Source organism: Mesoplodon bidens (assembly GCF_964165515.1).
Source record: "Mesoplodon bidens genome assembly, chromosome: Y".
NCBI classification, from domain to species: domain Eukaryota; kingdom Metazoa; phylum Chordata; class Mammalia; order Artiodactyla; family Ziphiidae; genus Mesoplodon; species Mesoplodon bidens.
Window position 1 is genome coordinate 47,051,533 of NC_138180.1, and position 15,515 is coordinate 47,067,047.

At 35.4% G+C, this 15,515-nt stretch overlaps 1 protein-coding gene across 5 annotated transcripts in view; it reads right to left on the minus strand.

Annotated features, from left to right (window-relative positions):
* Window positions 1–15,515, minus strand: part of LOC308609614 (ubiquitin carboxyl-terminal hydrolase 9X-like) — a 115,537-nt gene that overhangs the window by 64,716 nt on the left and 35,306 nt on the right. For all 5 annotated transcript variants that reach the window (XM_081223335.1, XM_081223334.1, XM_081223333.1 and 2 more), the window contains exons 15-20: window positions 14,416–14,758; window positions 13,206–13,301; window positions 12,583–12,794; window positions 10,813–11,053; window positions 10,348–10,497; window positions 9,405–9,525 (exon numbers count right to left, since the gene is read on the minus strand). In XM_081223335.1, the coding sequence (XP_081079461.1) occupies window positions 9,405–9,525; window positions 10,348–10,497; window positions 10,813–11,053; window positions 12,583–12,794; window positions 13,206–13,301; window positions 14,416–14,758 (1,163 nt within the window). The remainder of the gene's footprint in view (window positions 1–9,404; window positions 9,526–10,347; window positions 10,498–10,812; window positions 11,054–12,582; window positions 12,795–13,205; window positions 13,302–14,415; window positions 14,759–15,515) is intronic.

Below are 15,515 nucleotides of genomic sequence, written 5' to 3' on the forward strand. Positions count from 1 at the left end.
ACAATTAAGAAAATGGGAATAGGAACATACATATCGATAATTACCTTAAATGTAAATGGACTAAATGCTCCCACCAAAAGACACAGATTGGCTGAATGGATACAAAAACAAGACCCATATATATGCTGTCTACAAGAGACCCACTTCAGACCTAGAGACACATACAGACTGAAAGTAAGGGGATGGAAAAAGATATTCCAGGCAAATGGAAATCAAAAGAAAGCTGGAGTAGCAATTCTCATATCAGAAAAAATAGACTTTAATATATAGACTACTAGAAGAGACAAAGAAGGACACTACATAATGATCAAGGGATCGATCCAAGAAGAAGATATAACAATTGTAAATATTTATGCACCCAACGTAGGAACACCTCAATACATAAGGCAAATACTAACAGCCATAAAAGGGGAGATCGACAGTAACACATTCATAGAAGGGGACTTTAACACCCCACTTTCCCCAATGGAAAGATCATCCAAAACGAAAATAAATAAGGAAACAGAAGCTGTTAATGATACATTAAACAAGATGGACTTAACTGATATTTATAGGACATTCCATCCAAAAACAACAGAATACACATTTTTCTCAAGTGCTCATGGAACATTCTCCAGGACAGATCATATCTTGGGTCACAAATCAAGCCTTGGTAAATTTAAGAAAATTGAAATTGTATCAAGTATCTTTTCCGACCACAATGCTATGAGACTAGACATCAATTACAGGAAAATATCTGTAAAAAATAAAAACACATGGAGGCTAAACAATACACTACTCAATAACTAAGTGATCACTGAAGAAATCAGAGGAAATCAGAAAATACCTAGAAACAAATGACAATGGAGACATGATGACCCAAAACCTATGGGATGCAGCAAAAGCAGTTCTAAGAGGGAAGTTTATAGCAATACAATCGTACCTTAAGAAACAGGAAACATCTCGATACAGGAAACAGGAAACAGCTCGGTGCTTTGTGACCGCCTGGAGGGGTGGGATAGGGAGGGTGGGAGGGAGACGCAAGAGGGAGGGGATATGGGGACATATGTATATGTATAACTGATTCACTTTGTTATAAAGCAGAAACTAACACACCATTGTTAAGCAATTATACTCCAATAAAGATGTAAAAAAAAAAAAAAGCAGCAAGGGAAAAGCAACAAATAACATACAAGGGAATCGCCATAAAAAAAAAAAAAAAAGAAAAAAGGATCATACACCATGATCAAGCAGGGCTTATCCCAGGGATGCAAGGATTCTTCAATATACACAAATCAATCAATGTGATACACCATATTCACAAACTGAAGAATTAAAACCATATGATCATCTCAATAGAGGCAGAAAAAGCTTTTGACAAAATTGAACACCCATGTATGATATAAACTCTCCAGAAAGTGGGCACAGAGGGAACCTACCTCAACATAATAAAGGCTATGTGTGACAAACCCACAGCAAATATCATTCTCAATTGTGAAAAACTGAAAGCATTTCCTCTATGATCAGGAAAAAGACAAGGATGTGCACTCTCACCACTATTATTCAACATAGTTTTGGAAGTCCTAGCCACAGCAATCAGATAAGATAAAGAAATAAAAAGAATACAAATTGGAAAAGAAGGAGTAAAACTGTCACTGTTTACAGATGACATAATACTATACACAGAGAATCCTAAAGATGCTACCAGAAAACTATAGAGCTAATCAATTAATTTGGTAAAGTAGCAGGATATAGAATTAATGTACAGGAATCTCTTGCATTCCTATACACTAATGATGAAAAATCTGAAAGAGAAATTAAGGAAACAATCCCATTCAGCATTGCAACAAAAAGAATAAAATACCTAGGAATAAACCTACCTAAGGAGGTAAAAGACCTGTATGCAGAAAACTATAAGACATTGATGAAAGAAATCGAAGATAACACAAACAGATGGAGAGATATACCATGTTCTTGGATTAGGAGAATCAATATTGTGAAAATGACTATACTACCCAAAGCCATCTACAGATTCAGTGTAATCTGTATCAAATTACCAATGGCATTTTTTATAGAACTAAAACAAAAAAAATCTTAAAATTTGTATGGAGACATAAAAGAGTCTGAATAGCCAAAGCAATCTTGAGGGAAAATAAACGGAGCTGGAGGCATCAGACTCCCTGACTTCAGACTATACTACAAAGCTACAGTAATCAAGACAGTATGGTACTGGCACAAAAACAGAAACATAAATCAATGGAACAGGATAGAAATCCCAGAGATAAACCCACCGACCTCTGGTCAACCAATCTATGACAAAGGAGGCAAGGATATACAATGGAGAAAAGACACTCTCTTCAATAATTGGTGCTGGGAAAACTGGACAAGTACATGTAAAAGAATGAAATTACAACACTCCCTAACACTATACACAAAAATAAACTCAAAATGGATTCGACACCTAAATGTAAGACCAGCCACTATAAAACTCTTAGAGGAAAACATAGGAAGAACACTCTTTGACATAAATCACAGCAAGATAAGATATTTTTTGATTCACCTCCTAGAGTAATAGAAATAAAACCAAAAACAAACAAATGGAACTTAATGAAACTTAAAAGCTTTTGCACAGCAAAGGAAACCATAAACAAGACCAAAAGACAACCCTCAGACTGGGAGAAAATATTTGCAAATGAAGCAACTGACAAAGGATTAATCTCCAAAATTTATAAGCAGCTCATGCAGCTCAATAATAAAAAAACAAAAACCCAGTTCAAAAATGGACAGAAAGGGCTTCCCTGGTGGCACAGTGGTTGGGAATCTGCCTGCCAATTCAGGGGATGAGGGTTCGTGCCCCGGTCCAGGAAGATCCCACATGCCGCAGAGCGGCTGGGCCCGTGAGCCATGGCCGCTGGGCCTGCGCGTCTGGAGCCTGTGCCGCGCAACGGGAGGGGCCACAGCAGTGAGAGGCCCGCGTACCGCAAAAAAAAAAAAAAATGGACAGAAGACCTAAATAGACATTTCTCCAAAGATGGCCAAGAAGCACATGAAAAGCTGCTCAACATTACTAATTATTAGAGAAATGCAAATCAAAACTACAGTGAGGTATCACTTCACACCAGTTAGAATGGGCATCATCAGAAAATCTACCAACAAATCCTGGAGAGGGTGTGGAGAAAAGGGAACCCTCTTGTTGGTGGGAATGTAAATTGGTACAGCCACTATAAAAACAGTGTGGAGGTTCCTTAAAAAACTAAATATAGAGCTACCATATGATCCAGAAATCCCACTACTGGGCATATACCCAGAGAAGACCATAATTCAAAAAGACACATTCACCACAATGTTCACTGCAGCACTATTTACAATAGCCAGGACATGGAAGCAACCTAAATGCCCATCGACAGACGAATGGATAAAGAAGATGTGGTACGTATATACAATGGAATATTACTCAGCCATAAAAAGGAACGAAACGGAGTCATTTGTAAAGACGTGGATGGATCTAGAGACTGTCATACAGAGTGAAGTAAGTCAAAAAGAGAAAAATATCATATATTAACGCATATATGTGGAACCTAGAAAATGGTACAGATGAACTGGTTTGCAGGGCAGAAATAGAGACACAGATGTAGAGAAGAAATGTATGGACACCAAGGGGGGAAAGCGGCAGGGGGTGTTGGTGTTGGTGTGATAAATTGGGAGACTGGGATTGACATGGATACACTAATGTGTATAAAATGGATGACTAATAAGAACCTGTTACATAAAAAAGTAAATAAAGTAAAATGAAAAAAAAAAAAGAAAAAGAAAAGCAAGGCAAATGACTTTGAGTGATTTTTTTGGGGAGCCCATGTTAAGGTGACAGATATTAATGATGCTGCTCAGTATTTGTTCAGAATAAAGCAATATCAAGTTTGCAGTGATTAAAGACCTTGCCTCTAATTAGATAGTCTGCATTAAACAATTACGAATGAAAATATTCTCAAATAAGCTGAGAAAACACTAATACAAACAGTAAAATCTGATAAAATTATCATGGTAATGGTGTATGTGGAAGAGAAAAAGACTTAGGAAGAAAGACTTACAAAGCTTGTGAAAATGTAAGATGTTTAAATCCTATGGTCATTCATTGGATTATTCATGAGCAAGTAGTTTGTGGAAAACATTCAAATCTATTAATATGTTATTAACCAGCAGTGTCAACAGCGAACTCCATTTACTTTCATGGACTTAACAATATTTAGTTTATAAAGTTTTGCTGGAAACAGAATCAGGGTATTCTGACTTGCCCTACCACATAGCAGTTCAACGTTTTAGCAAAATAGTAATGTTTTATTGTGATTTTTAAAAGCTCAGGGTCAAGAATAAAATTTTTTTTGTGCAAGTAGAAATATTCTCAAACACTGGAATGGTTTAGGAGTTTAGATTTTGCTGCAGACTTGATGCTTCTTAATGAATTCAACCTACAACCACAAGGCAAAAGTGTTGAAAATACTGCAGTGAAGTTATTAAGATGCCAACTAACACTGTTTGATTCACAAGTAGTCAGCCTTTCACATCTACAGATCTAGCATCCAAGCGTTCCACCAAATGTGAATCAAAAATACTGAAAAATCAAGACACAACACAACCTAGAAGGTTCCAAAAAGCAAAAGTTGAATTGACCATGCACCATGTACTACACTGAAACCAAGCGAATTAAGCAATGTTTAAGTATACTCTGCTATAGCCTCCTAGCACTTCACAGACCCTGAATCTATCTCCTGCACTCATTGAGCACTGCTCACATCTTCTTTGTTTGCTGTTGTATGTACTGTTTCTCTTAAAAAATGGCTCTAAAGTGTAATTAACTGGTCAAAGCAATCTGTCACAGGCTAAGGAGTATAAAGTGCTACCTGTAAACAAGAAAATCAAAATCTTTGATCTTTTGACCTAAAGGCTGTAAAGTTAAGAGCAAGTTGAGCATTCACACAATAAAACAAAAAGCTGAAACTTGTGTTTGTGCTGCCCCTACAATGGCTAAAATAGTCTGTTTCATGATTATCTGTTTGCAATGAGTGGGAAAACATTAAGTGTGTGGCTATAGGATATGTTAGAGAACATATCCTATTCATGGTGAAATTATGACCAAAAAAGCATTTAGCCTCCAAGAGCACTGCTGTGAGGGGTTTTAGGAGAGCACGATGAAAGACTTTAAGGCTAGTAAGGGACAGCAGGATAGCTATATAAAGCACTACAGCCTCAAGAACTTAAGAGATCATGGGATAACTGGCACTGGCTGATGCTGAGGCAGCATCATTTCCAAAGGGGCTCAAGAAATCCATGGAAGAAAACAGCTACACTCAGAGCAAATCTTCCATTGTGATGAAAAAAGCTTGCTCTGGAAAAACGTGTCCAATAGTACCCACATCCATAAGAATGCCAAGTAGGCCCCAGAATTCAAGGCCTGGAAAGATCACATTACTATTGTGTTGTGTGGCAATGCAGCAGATCACATGATCAAGCCAGGCCTCCTCTCCTGAGTAAACAATCCCCAGCACTCAAGAATAAAAATAAAAAGTGCCTGCTTGTGCTCTGGCAACATAACAAGAAGGCCTGGGTGTCAGCTATCTCATCCTCGGAATGGCTCCACAAGTGTTTCATTCTTGAAGTGAAGAAATATTTCGATGAGAAGAATATGCCATTCAAGGTCCTCCGAACTGGCAATGCTCCCAGTCAACCCTAATCTAATCTCTCCGCTTCATGTGGAAATGATTGATGTTCCTGACTCTACCTCCACTGATCCTGACACTGGTATTAATTAATTAATTAATTAATTAATTAATTAATTAATTATGTATGTATGTATGTATGTATTTACTTACTTATTTATTTATTTATTTATTTATTTATTTATTTATTTATTTATTTATTTATGAATGACTGCGTTGGGTCTTCGTTGCTGAGCGCACGGGCTTTCTCCAGCTGCAGCGAGTGGGGGCTACTCTTTGTTGCGGTGCGCAGGCTTCTCATTATGGTGGCTTCCCTTGTTGTGGAGCACGGGCTTAGTTGCTCTGTGGCATGTGGGATCTTCCCGGACCATGGCTTGAACCTGTGTCCCCTGCACTGGCAGGTGGATTCTTAACCACTGCGCCACCAGGGAAGTCTCTGACATTAGTATTACTGATCTCCTCCCAAGTGTCAGAGTCTACAATTTGAACGCATTTCTCCCAACATAGATGATCTTTTTAACATATTATCAGAGGTTTGAGTTACCCTGGTGTTTCACAGCTTAGCAATAGTGCCACACATCTCAGTGCCGCACAACATGAGCACTGTAGGCAACCAAACAGCAATTGTTGTCAACACTGTGACCATCACATGAGGGTTAAAAGAGACAAAACCCACTATTTTGGTGAATGTCAACACAGTGTGTGTGAGTGTGTGTCTGTGTGTGTGTGCGATGTGTGCGGGGGTGAGTTTATATTTTCTCTTATTGATAATTAAATTTTCTGTACGTATTTCTGTTTTAAATATTCTATGTTATTCAATTATTTTTGTTTCAGGTCACTGAAAGAAAGCAATCTGTGTTTAAAGAAACGTTATGTTATTGTGTTTACTATGTAGTTAGGCCTACAATCTGTATGTACTGAACAAGCACAGACCTTTCTTGACATTATTCACTAAACAAAACAGTATAACAACCGTTCATATAGCATTTACACTGTATTAGGTACTACAAGTAAGGTAGAGATGATTTAAATTTACAGCAGATATATTGTCCAAACTCAAGCTACAGTTCCCATAGCACTTTCCAAATTGTGATGTAAGTGCAAAGGAAATCTCCATATTTCAAAATGCAGTTAACTGCGAAATTGAAGAGCTTCCTACCTAGCCTAAAATTCAAAGTGATTAAACTTCAGTGTAATGACATGATAAAAATCAAACATTGAGAAGAATACAGGAAATTCTATGAATGCCTTTTACAAATGATCAAGGAATAATGACCAGTAGTACCTGTTTGTGGAAAAACCATATCAAAGATTAAATATAAAATTTATATTTTAGAGATAAGCAGTAACAAATGAATATTTGCAACAGATTTGATGATATGGAACACAAACTTTGAACCCCAACAAAATACTATAACGCCCTAAAAAATACTGTGATTCTCATTAGTAGGCCCATATCATAAAAACTGCACTATATTATCATTTTTATAGTTTGAATTTTGCTAATAAACATTTTTGTGGAAATTTGCTTCCCCTTTCACATAAGTACCTACACAGCATCCTTGATTTTGCCCCTTATCCCACAAAGCCTAATACATTTGCTATCTAGCCTTTTTTTTTTTTTTTTGCTGTACGTGGACCTCTCACTGTTGCAGCCTCTCCCGTTGCGGAGCACAGGCTCCGGACGCGCAGGCTCAGCGGCCATGGCTCACAGGCCCAGCCGCTCCTCAGCACATGGGCTCTTCCCGCACCGGGGCACGAACCCATGTCCCCTGCATCGGCAGGCGGACTCTCAACCACTGCGCCACCAGGGAAGCCCGCTATCTAGTCTTTAATAGGAAAAGTTTTCCAATCTCTCTGCTAAAGAATGTTACTGGAGTAACTAGAGTAACTGGTGAATCTTGAATGAGGACAGTCAATTAGGTGATGAAAACATTTCAGTGCTTATTTTCTGGTTTACATATTTAATTTGCTATTAATAGCAGAATGTCCTTGGTTTGAAGAAAATCACAATACTATTTTGAAGGATGACAGAGCATCAGAGCAACTGCTCTCTTATGGTTTAAAAAAGAAAAAGTTCTTTGTTTTGTACTTCTTACTTTTCTGTAATTTTGAGATTTTCTCTGTAACAATACATGCATGGTTTTGCAAAACATGGGGTTTAGGGAAACAGAAATATCCTTTTAGTACAAATACTGCAAAATGTTCATAAAATGAAACCGAACTATAGGTAACAGAAAAAAAAAAAAAGTGAAAATGTTACAATAAGCTAAAAAAAGTCAACTGAGAGTTGTATCAACATGATCTTCAAAAAAAACTGTAATAGCTTAAGAGAGGCAAAACAATAACTGAAATGGATTTTGTAAATTCAACAGCACATTCTGATGCATAAAAATTTTTCAAAAGCACAAATAAAAGAATGAGAAAAATATGAGCAAACATTTTTCAAAACACTCACATCTGAAGCAATTAATCTCCTGACTGATGAAATCCACTGAGTACCCAGCACCCAAAAAACAAAACAACAACAACAAAAAACAATTCACCTAAAGCTCTTCTGATGAGTTCATCAGAAGAGCTCAACTCAAGGGCTTTAAAAACAAACTTAAAAGGCTTCTCCACAGAAAGAAAACTGACATACAAATAGCTTTAGTCTTCGCAATGGTCAAAACTGCTATGAAACTTTATTATAAAGGAACAAACTTGCAACCTTTAATGCTATACTCAAACTACTATAAGCAAAACAAAACAAAACAAAAAATACTCCTATAGTTAAGAGTTCAGCTGAATTGAGAAAAGTAGTTTTTTTATTTAAAAAAATCTGCTTCCGATGTACTCCCCCCCTTTCTTAGGGGGCTATGTTTCAGCAAAATAAGGACTGACTGAAAAAGTCCCAAGACACAGGTGTACTAGAGCATCCACAATACAAAAGTTGTATAAAGAAGTCCAAGAAACAGACTGAAGCAAAAGACGAAAATAAACAAAAACAGGATATAACACATCTGACCATGTTGAAAATTGTTTTTAAAAATTACTGAAGGGAATGAGGGAGACTTAGTAATGAATACCACAGAAAATCTAGCAAATAAAAGGGGGAGATTTTAAAAACTAGTATACATAGGTGGGTAACCTAGGAGATTACAATATTTTGATATAGTCTGTAATGTTAGTAGAATTTTTATTTTTAGCATTTTTATTAAGCCAAATATTTCCATAATATTTACAGTCTTGAAAATATGAATAATTTATTTCAGCAAAATTGTGAGATGACCAGAAAAGGATGTGAAAGTAAGAAAGCCAGTATATAATATCTAAACTTGACATAAAAATTAATAATGCAAACATACTGTTTAGGGATAAACTGTTATACGCAATAATGAAACCTAAAAGATAAAAAGTCTTTTTTTTGAAACAGAAATGGAGGATGAGGATGCGTGAGGTATATTACTGTTTTTCATATAGGATTTGAAGAATCCTGAGTTTCTGACTTGTGTGCATTAGTTCACTAAAAATATTTTTTACATTATATGTTCCTAAATATTCTTTAATCACTCATGGAAAATTTCTCATCAGCAATGGTATGGATGACACATGATCAATATCATACACTACACCACAAAGTGTATCTCAAAAGAAACAGTATTTGTCTATTAAGTACTTGTCAGCATTAGGAGCAGGGTAGAGAAGGGAGTGGGGAGGTATTTTTCTTACCTGGTGGCATAAGTTTCATAAGTATTCTTGCTCCATCTCTAAGAGGTGGCATGTTCAGATTGCTACCTAAATCAGCAACTTGCCAAAGGAAAGAGATGTATCTGGGATGCTGTGACATTATCTGGAATATAGAAAACAAAAAGTACATACCTATAAATTATGTCCAAAAATTTTGTTATTCAAAATAACCTATACACTCTCCCCAAGTAAGTTTTCTACTTATCAATCCCATCTTTAGCATATGCCATGTTTACTACCTGAAATTATCTGCCTTCCCTACCTTTTCACTTTTTACAAACCCACTGATTCTTCACAATGCAAACTCAATCATTTTATTAAATAAACCTAAGCTACTCTAATTTCTTTGTGACACATTTTCTGTTTTGTAAACCATGAATTACACACAGCTCTCAGATGCTGTTTATACAAAAGACACTTCATCCTTCAGGGGTAACTAGTGTTGATTAAATTCCTAATCCAATTGTCGCAAGGACTCAAATTCCTCTGACAATGAAGTGGCTGGTATTATTCCAGCTATGATTCTTAAGAAGGATGGGTAGAGAAAGAGTAAGAAAGGGAAGAGTTGCTGTTTCTTTATATGTGAGAAGTATTACTAAGCATCTGAGAAAAACAGGAGATTGTACGTTTCTGTAAAAATGGTTCCAAAGGAAAGACTAATATTTTCTAGAGGTATATATTTAGTAGTATTGTAGCTCAATAGTGACAGATTAATTCTATGCAAATATAATTCTATATCCATGGGGAAATTTTACTTTAAAATCCAACAACTAGGAAATCCAACAAGAAGTTAACAGTTAACTGTATATTTATTTGACATTCCCAATCTTTAGAACATGTAAACGTCTTACAAAAAGAACCATTTTACACATTTCTCTGTATTGTCAAAGAAGAGTGTAATGCCTTACACACACTATCTACTCACCACCCCAGGCAAACAACTTTCCACTTCTGGATTAGGACCATCACTGTAACGATTACAATGGTTTCCAGGAGATCCAGTTGAGGAATCAGAAGAACTATCAGGGCTGGAAGGCATATTGGAACTTACTTGTGTAAGTTTGGCTGTAATTACCTAAAAATGATAGAACAGCAAAGACAATGGAAAATACTTCCACAAAATGCAGAAAATGCAGAAACTAGATATATCACAGGCTAAAAAAAGACTTCATGCTTTAATTTTAGAGGTACAATTAAAAAGTTCTATCCAAAATAACCCCTTAGTAGCATATCTCCTCCACAACACAACCCATCTTACTTAGGGTTATAATGCAAACACCTAACGTAGAAGACTGTACACAAGAGTTAGATGCCCAAACATTAATGAACAATTAGAAAACAGCCTCAATGTTTAATTTTGGGAGAATATTTGAAAATTATATGTACTTACTGATTTATCTTTTAAGTTTAATTGTCCAATTAGCTTTCTGTCATCTTCAGAATCTATCAATTCACCACCCACAAAGAGTTCAATTTTTGTATGGGCTACATTTGCTTTAATACGATTAAGAATACATCGTCTTACTGAACCAACTGTATCATTTGTATGAGACCATATGTCCAAGTCATCAACTTGTCTGCCATGGTTTGGAAATCGAACTATAAGAGAGAGATGTTTACCACGGAATGCTCTGCGGGGAGGGGAGGGGGGAAACACAGTAATATTCAGTAGATGGCCAAGACAAAAAGCTGGGAATTTAACATTTCCTAAGGAAGAAGCTTAGACTAATTTTGTTTTTAGGATATACAAAATAAAAATTTTTTATTTCTTTAACTGTAAACACTATAATTAATCTTGAAAACACAACATAACTATAAGCCTTTGTTGTTAATCTTTGCCTCTATGAATGCAGAACAGATTTCTACTTATGATTAATAACAGACATGAATAAAATATCAATTAATTTTAACCCATAAAAGGTCAATTCACCAAGAGATTTTTTTTTTTTTTTTTGCAGTATGCGGGCCTCAAACTGCTGTGGCCTCTCCCGTCACAGAGCACAGGCTCTGGACGCGCATGCTCAGCAGCCATGGCTCACGGGCCCAGCCGCTCCGCGGCATGTGGGATCCTCCTGGACCGGGACACGAACCCGTGTCTCCTGCATCGGCAGGCGGACTCTCAACCACTGCGCCACCAGGGAAGCCCAAGAGTGCTTATAAATGTGGAAGAAATGAACTTCACCTTGAGAGTATCAACAAAAATGTCAGAATGCATGTTTCCACTAAAAAAATTTTTGAATTCTTAAAAACAAAATTCACACCAAAATATTTCTCTTGGTATATATTCCCTTCCCACAGGTAAGATACAAAATAAAAATCACATTAAAGTAAGCAATTTTACATTTTCCATTTAAAAAATGATCACAATTTTTAAGACATCTGATCATACTTAATCCTACAAACTTTCCCCCAAACTAGAAATGCCGTTTACACTATTATTAAATAATTTAATATATTGCTTATTTAATTTATAATATATTTATATCACATAATATATACAATATATAATTACACTGAAATGATTTAGTGATTTATATTATAGTTCCTGTATTTAAAGAAATTTTAGTAATGACATTTAAAATATTCTGTGACATTTACTAAATAAGCAGCTTTAAAGAATTTTATTTTTAACAGTGTAAACAAATAATATCAAAATAAAAACACATCAAACTGCAAAATACCAGAGCAACATTCAATGGATGGTAATACCTCAGAGCACAATGCCTCTCCAAAATGTAACTCAAAACTTTCTATTTTTAAAAAAAAATATCTGGGCTTCCCTGGTGGCGCAGTGGTTGAGAGTCCGCCTGCCGATGCAGGGGACACGGGTTCGTGCCCCGGTCTGGGAAGATCCCACATGCCGCAGAGCGGCTAGGCCCGTGAGCCATGGCTGCTGAGCCTGCGCATCCGGAGCCTGTGCTCTGCAAGGGGAGAGGCCACAACAGTGAGAGGCCCGCCTACCGCAAAAAAAAAAAAAAAAAAAAAAAAAAAAAAAATCTGTAAGATGCAAATAATGTTTTTAAAAGGCAGGATATTGACATCCAGAAATAAAAAATTTCTTTATGGTCCTTTTTATCTATACATCATAACTTTCCCAATTAACTGGTTAAGAAAAATAAATTATTGCAAATTAACACCAAAAGATCAGTTTCTTACAAACCTTGACATAGGTAGAATTACTCTTTCCTCATGATAATCACTATCACATTCATTTATGTATTCTCTTAAAACAGTTAATACTCGAACCATTCGAGTGGCTTCCTGTCTTGCACAATTAATACTGTCTTTGTCACCATCCAAAACACACAATGTATCATATGAAGCTTTCAAGCGATCAAAGCAAGACTGAATGAAGTCTTCATGGATAACCACCTATAAATATTGGGCCAAATAAAAACAGTTCAAACTGCTTCAAAATTTAAAACCAAATATGACATTAATCCAATTAAAGACAGTAAAATTTCAACTTCTAGGTAACTCCTAAAATTAGGTAACTCACATTATGTGTAATCAATAATAAAACACAATAATAAGAAACACAATAATAAATAATTACATTCAAAATGATCATAACCACCTAAAAGTAATTACCATGGAAACATTCACTGAGTTGGCATTTGGTAAAGGACAAATGTGCATTAAATACTTAAATATTTTTGACAAGAGTTAAAAAGTTAAGTTTCTAGTTTTCTAATTAATTCTAAGTTTAAAAAGATTCTACTAAACACAAGATTACTTTTCAATCTAACTGGAGTGGAAGTTTTTATGTACTTCAATCCTCACCTGATTGACCTGTAACCTGGGGCCAAGGTTTGTGTATATCTCTTTAAGGAGATCTATAGCTCTGCTTGCAATGTCATCATTACTCTGAATTACAACCTAGATCCAAAAATTAAAGTATTAGTAACATTCAAAATGTATTTTCATTTGGCACTTTAATTCAAATTATATCCTCAATTTAAAAAAATTCAATAATTTAAGACTAAATTGATTTTGATATGCAAATCATGTGAAATTAAGAAAATGGAATATTAAGAATTGATACATACAAGTTTTCTCAACAGAGCAATTTGCTTTAAAATAAAAACAATAAAAATTGTGAAATTTTCAAGGAATAATTCAAATAAGCTAAAAAATTTTACATGAAAAATCATTTATCAACAAAAAGCAATCCTGTCAACTCCAACAACTTCTGCACATCTCTGTCACTTATCTAATTACATCAGAGGTTTTTACAACATGTTTAGAATCCTATGCTATGCGGGTGTTTCAGGGCTGACCATTTGAGAGGTTTGAGGAGGGAAAAGGAGAGGAATAGAGGGAGACTGAGCTGAGAAAAACCCTTGATTTTAATGAAAGACCAAGCAAACGCCTTAGCTTACCTGTGGTTTAGAAATAAAACCAAAAAACCCCACATCCATAACACAATATAAGCTGAAATGTAATAGGTTAGATTTTTAAAGATGGAAAAAACCTTAAGCATTTTACTCCCATGTACTTAAATATATCACAAATTAAGGAATATCATAAAGGTATTAATTGAAAACTCCATCCAACTAATAGTCCTCTGTTCTGTCCATCATTCACTATGGCATTAAATGTACAATAAACCCCAAGATATAACTTATGTAAGGTAGCTTATGACCTTCATGAAAGGAATGTGAAAGATCTGCAGGCAGAAAATGGCTACTGTACTTGCATATACCTGAAAAAATTCTAAATGCAATAGATGTATTAGTGGCAGATAGTTAAAGAGAGGGGAAAGAGAGAGAGAGAATGAACCCAAAGTTAGTGGAAAATAAAATTGATATAACACGAAGCTAAAGATGAACAATTCCCACCCATGCCCTCTCTCTTATCCCCCAATAAATAGGAAAAGCATCAACAAGGATAAATACACATAACTTACAAGCAAAATTATAACTCCTTAACCATTTTTAGAAACCACCTCAGGTATAATGTTTGCAAACAGGAGTTCTGACTTCTCACTTACCCTCCAAAGGTAGTCTAATCCTATTAGCTCCAAATCATCCATCATATAGGCTCTTCTTTTTGCTACTAGTTTCCCTTCTCGACAGTTAACAGCTTTGAAGAATCGTTCAAAACATTTCATTCCATTTTCAGTTAACAGGAAAGGATCAAGCTGAAGCACATTACTTTCAAAGAAGTCCTTATTAATATCAGGATCTAAGTCTGGTTCATCCCCCATTAACTTGGAATACCACTTAAAACAGGCTTCACGATCACAAAGGTAAACTGCATTCTCTGCTAGGCATTTCCATATTTGTTTTGCCTGAGGAGCACAGAGCCACAGTTGGCCATCCTTCAGTAAAAATCTTGGAAAAATTTAAGAAATCTGTAATTAGGTCTATACAATTTTACCCTCAAACACAATTTATTTCAATGTGTCTAAAATAATTCATTTAGCACAATCACATTTTAATTATAGCTTAAAAAAAAGCTTGTATCTTAACCATGTATCTGGCAGGAAAAAAATAACAGCTATTAATTCATTTATTTAACAAGCATATATTCATGGGGCAACTACTAAACTCCAGGAATTATGCTAGGTGATGTGAGCTAAATACAGAAGCTTCTTTCTGACTCAAGAAGTTTAGGCTTTTAAAGCAGATCCTGACTTAGCTCCCTGCTTATATATGGTTTCATTGCAAAATGGGGTTATTACGTTAGATGACTCTGACATAACAGAATGTTGTTGTAAAATAAAGCTTCTCAAAATTTTTTAATTTCTAAAAATATTATACTCAATACCTGCACACAGTAAACAAAACAATCTATGTAATTTAAGCTTATTTCTAGGTCAGTGATCACTAATATGTTTATCAATATTCAAGATGTCCTCTGGTGCTTTTTAGCTGTGTGACTATTAGGTGTCCATTAAAATAAGACTACAATGAAGCTGATAATTCTCCTTCAATCAGTGTCTCCCTTCAGTTAGACTCTAGTCTCTTTTAGCACTCTTCTACTTACTCTGTGTTATTTCTATGAATGATAATGAAAGAAAACAGAAGTTAAATTTAATCTGAATAATAATTTTACATTTAATTCTCAGTTAACAAATGGTGGCTTCAT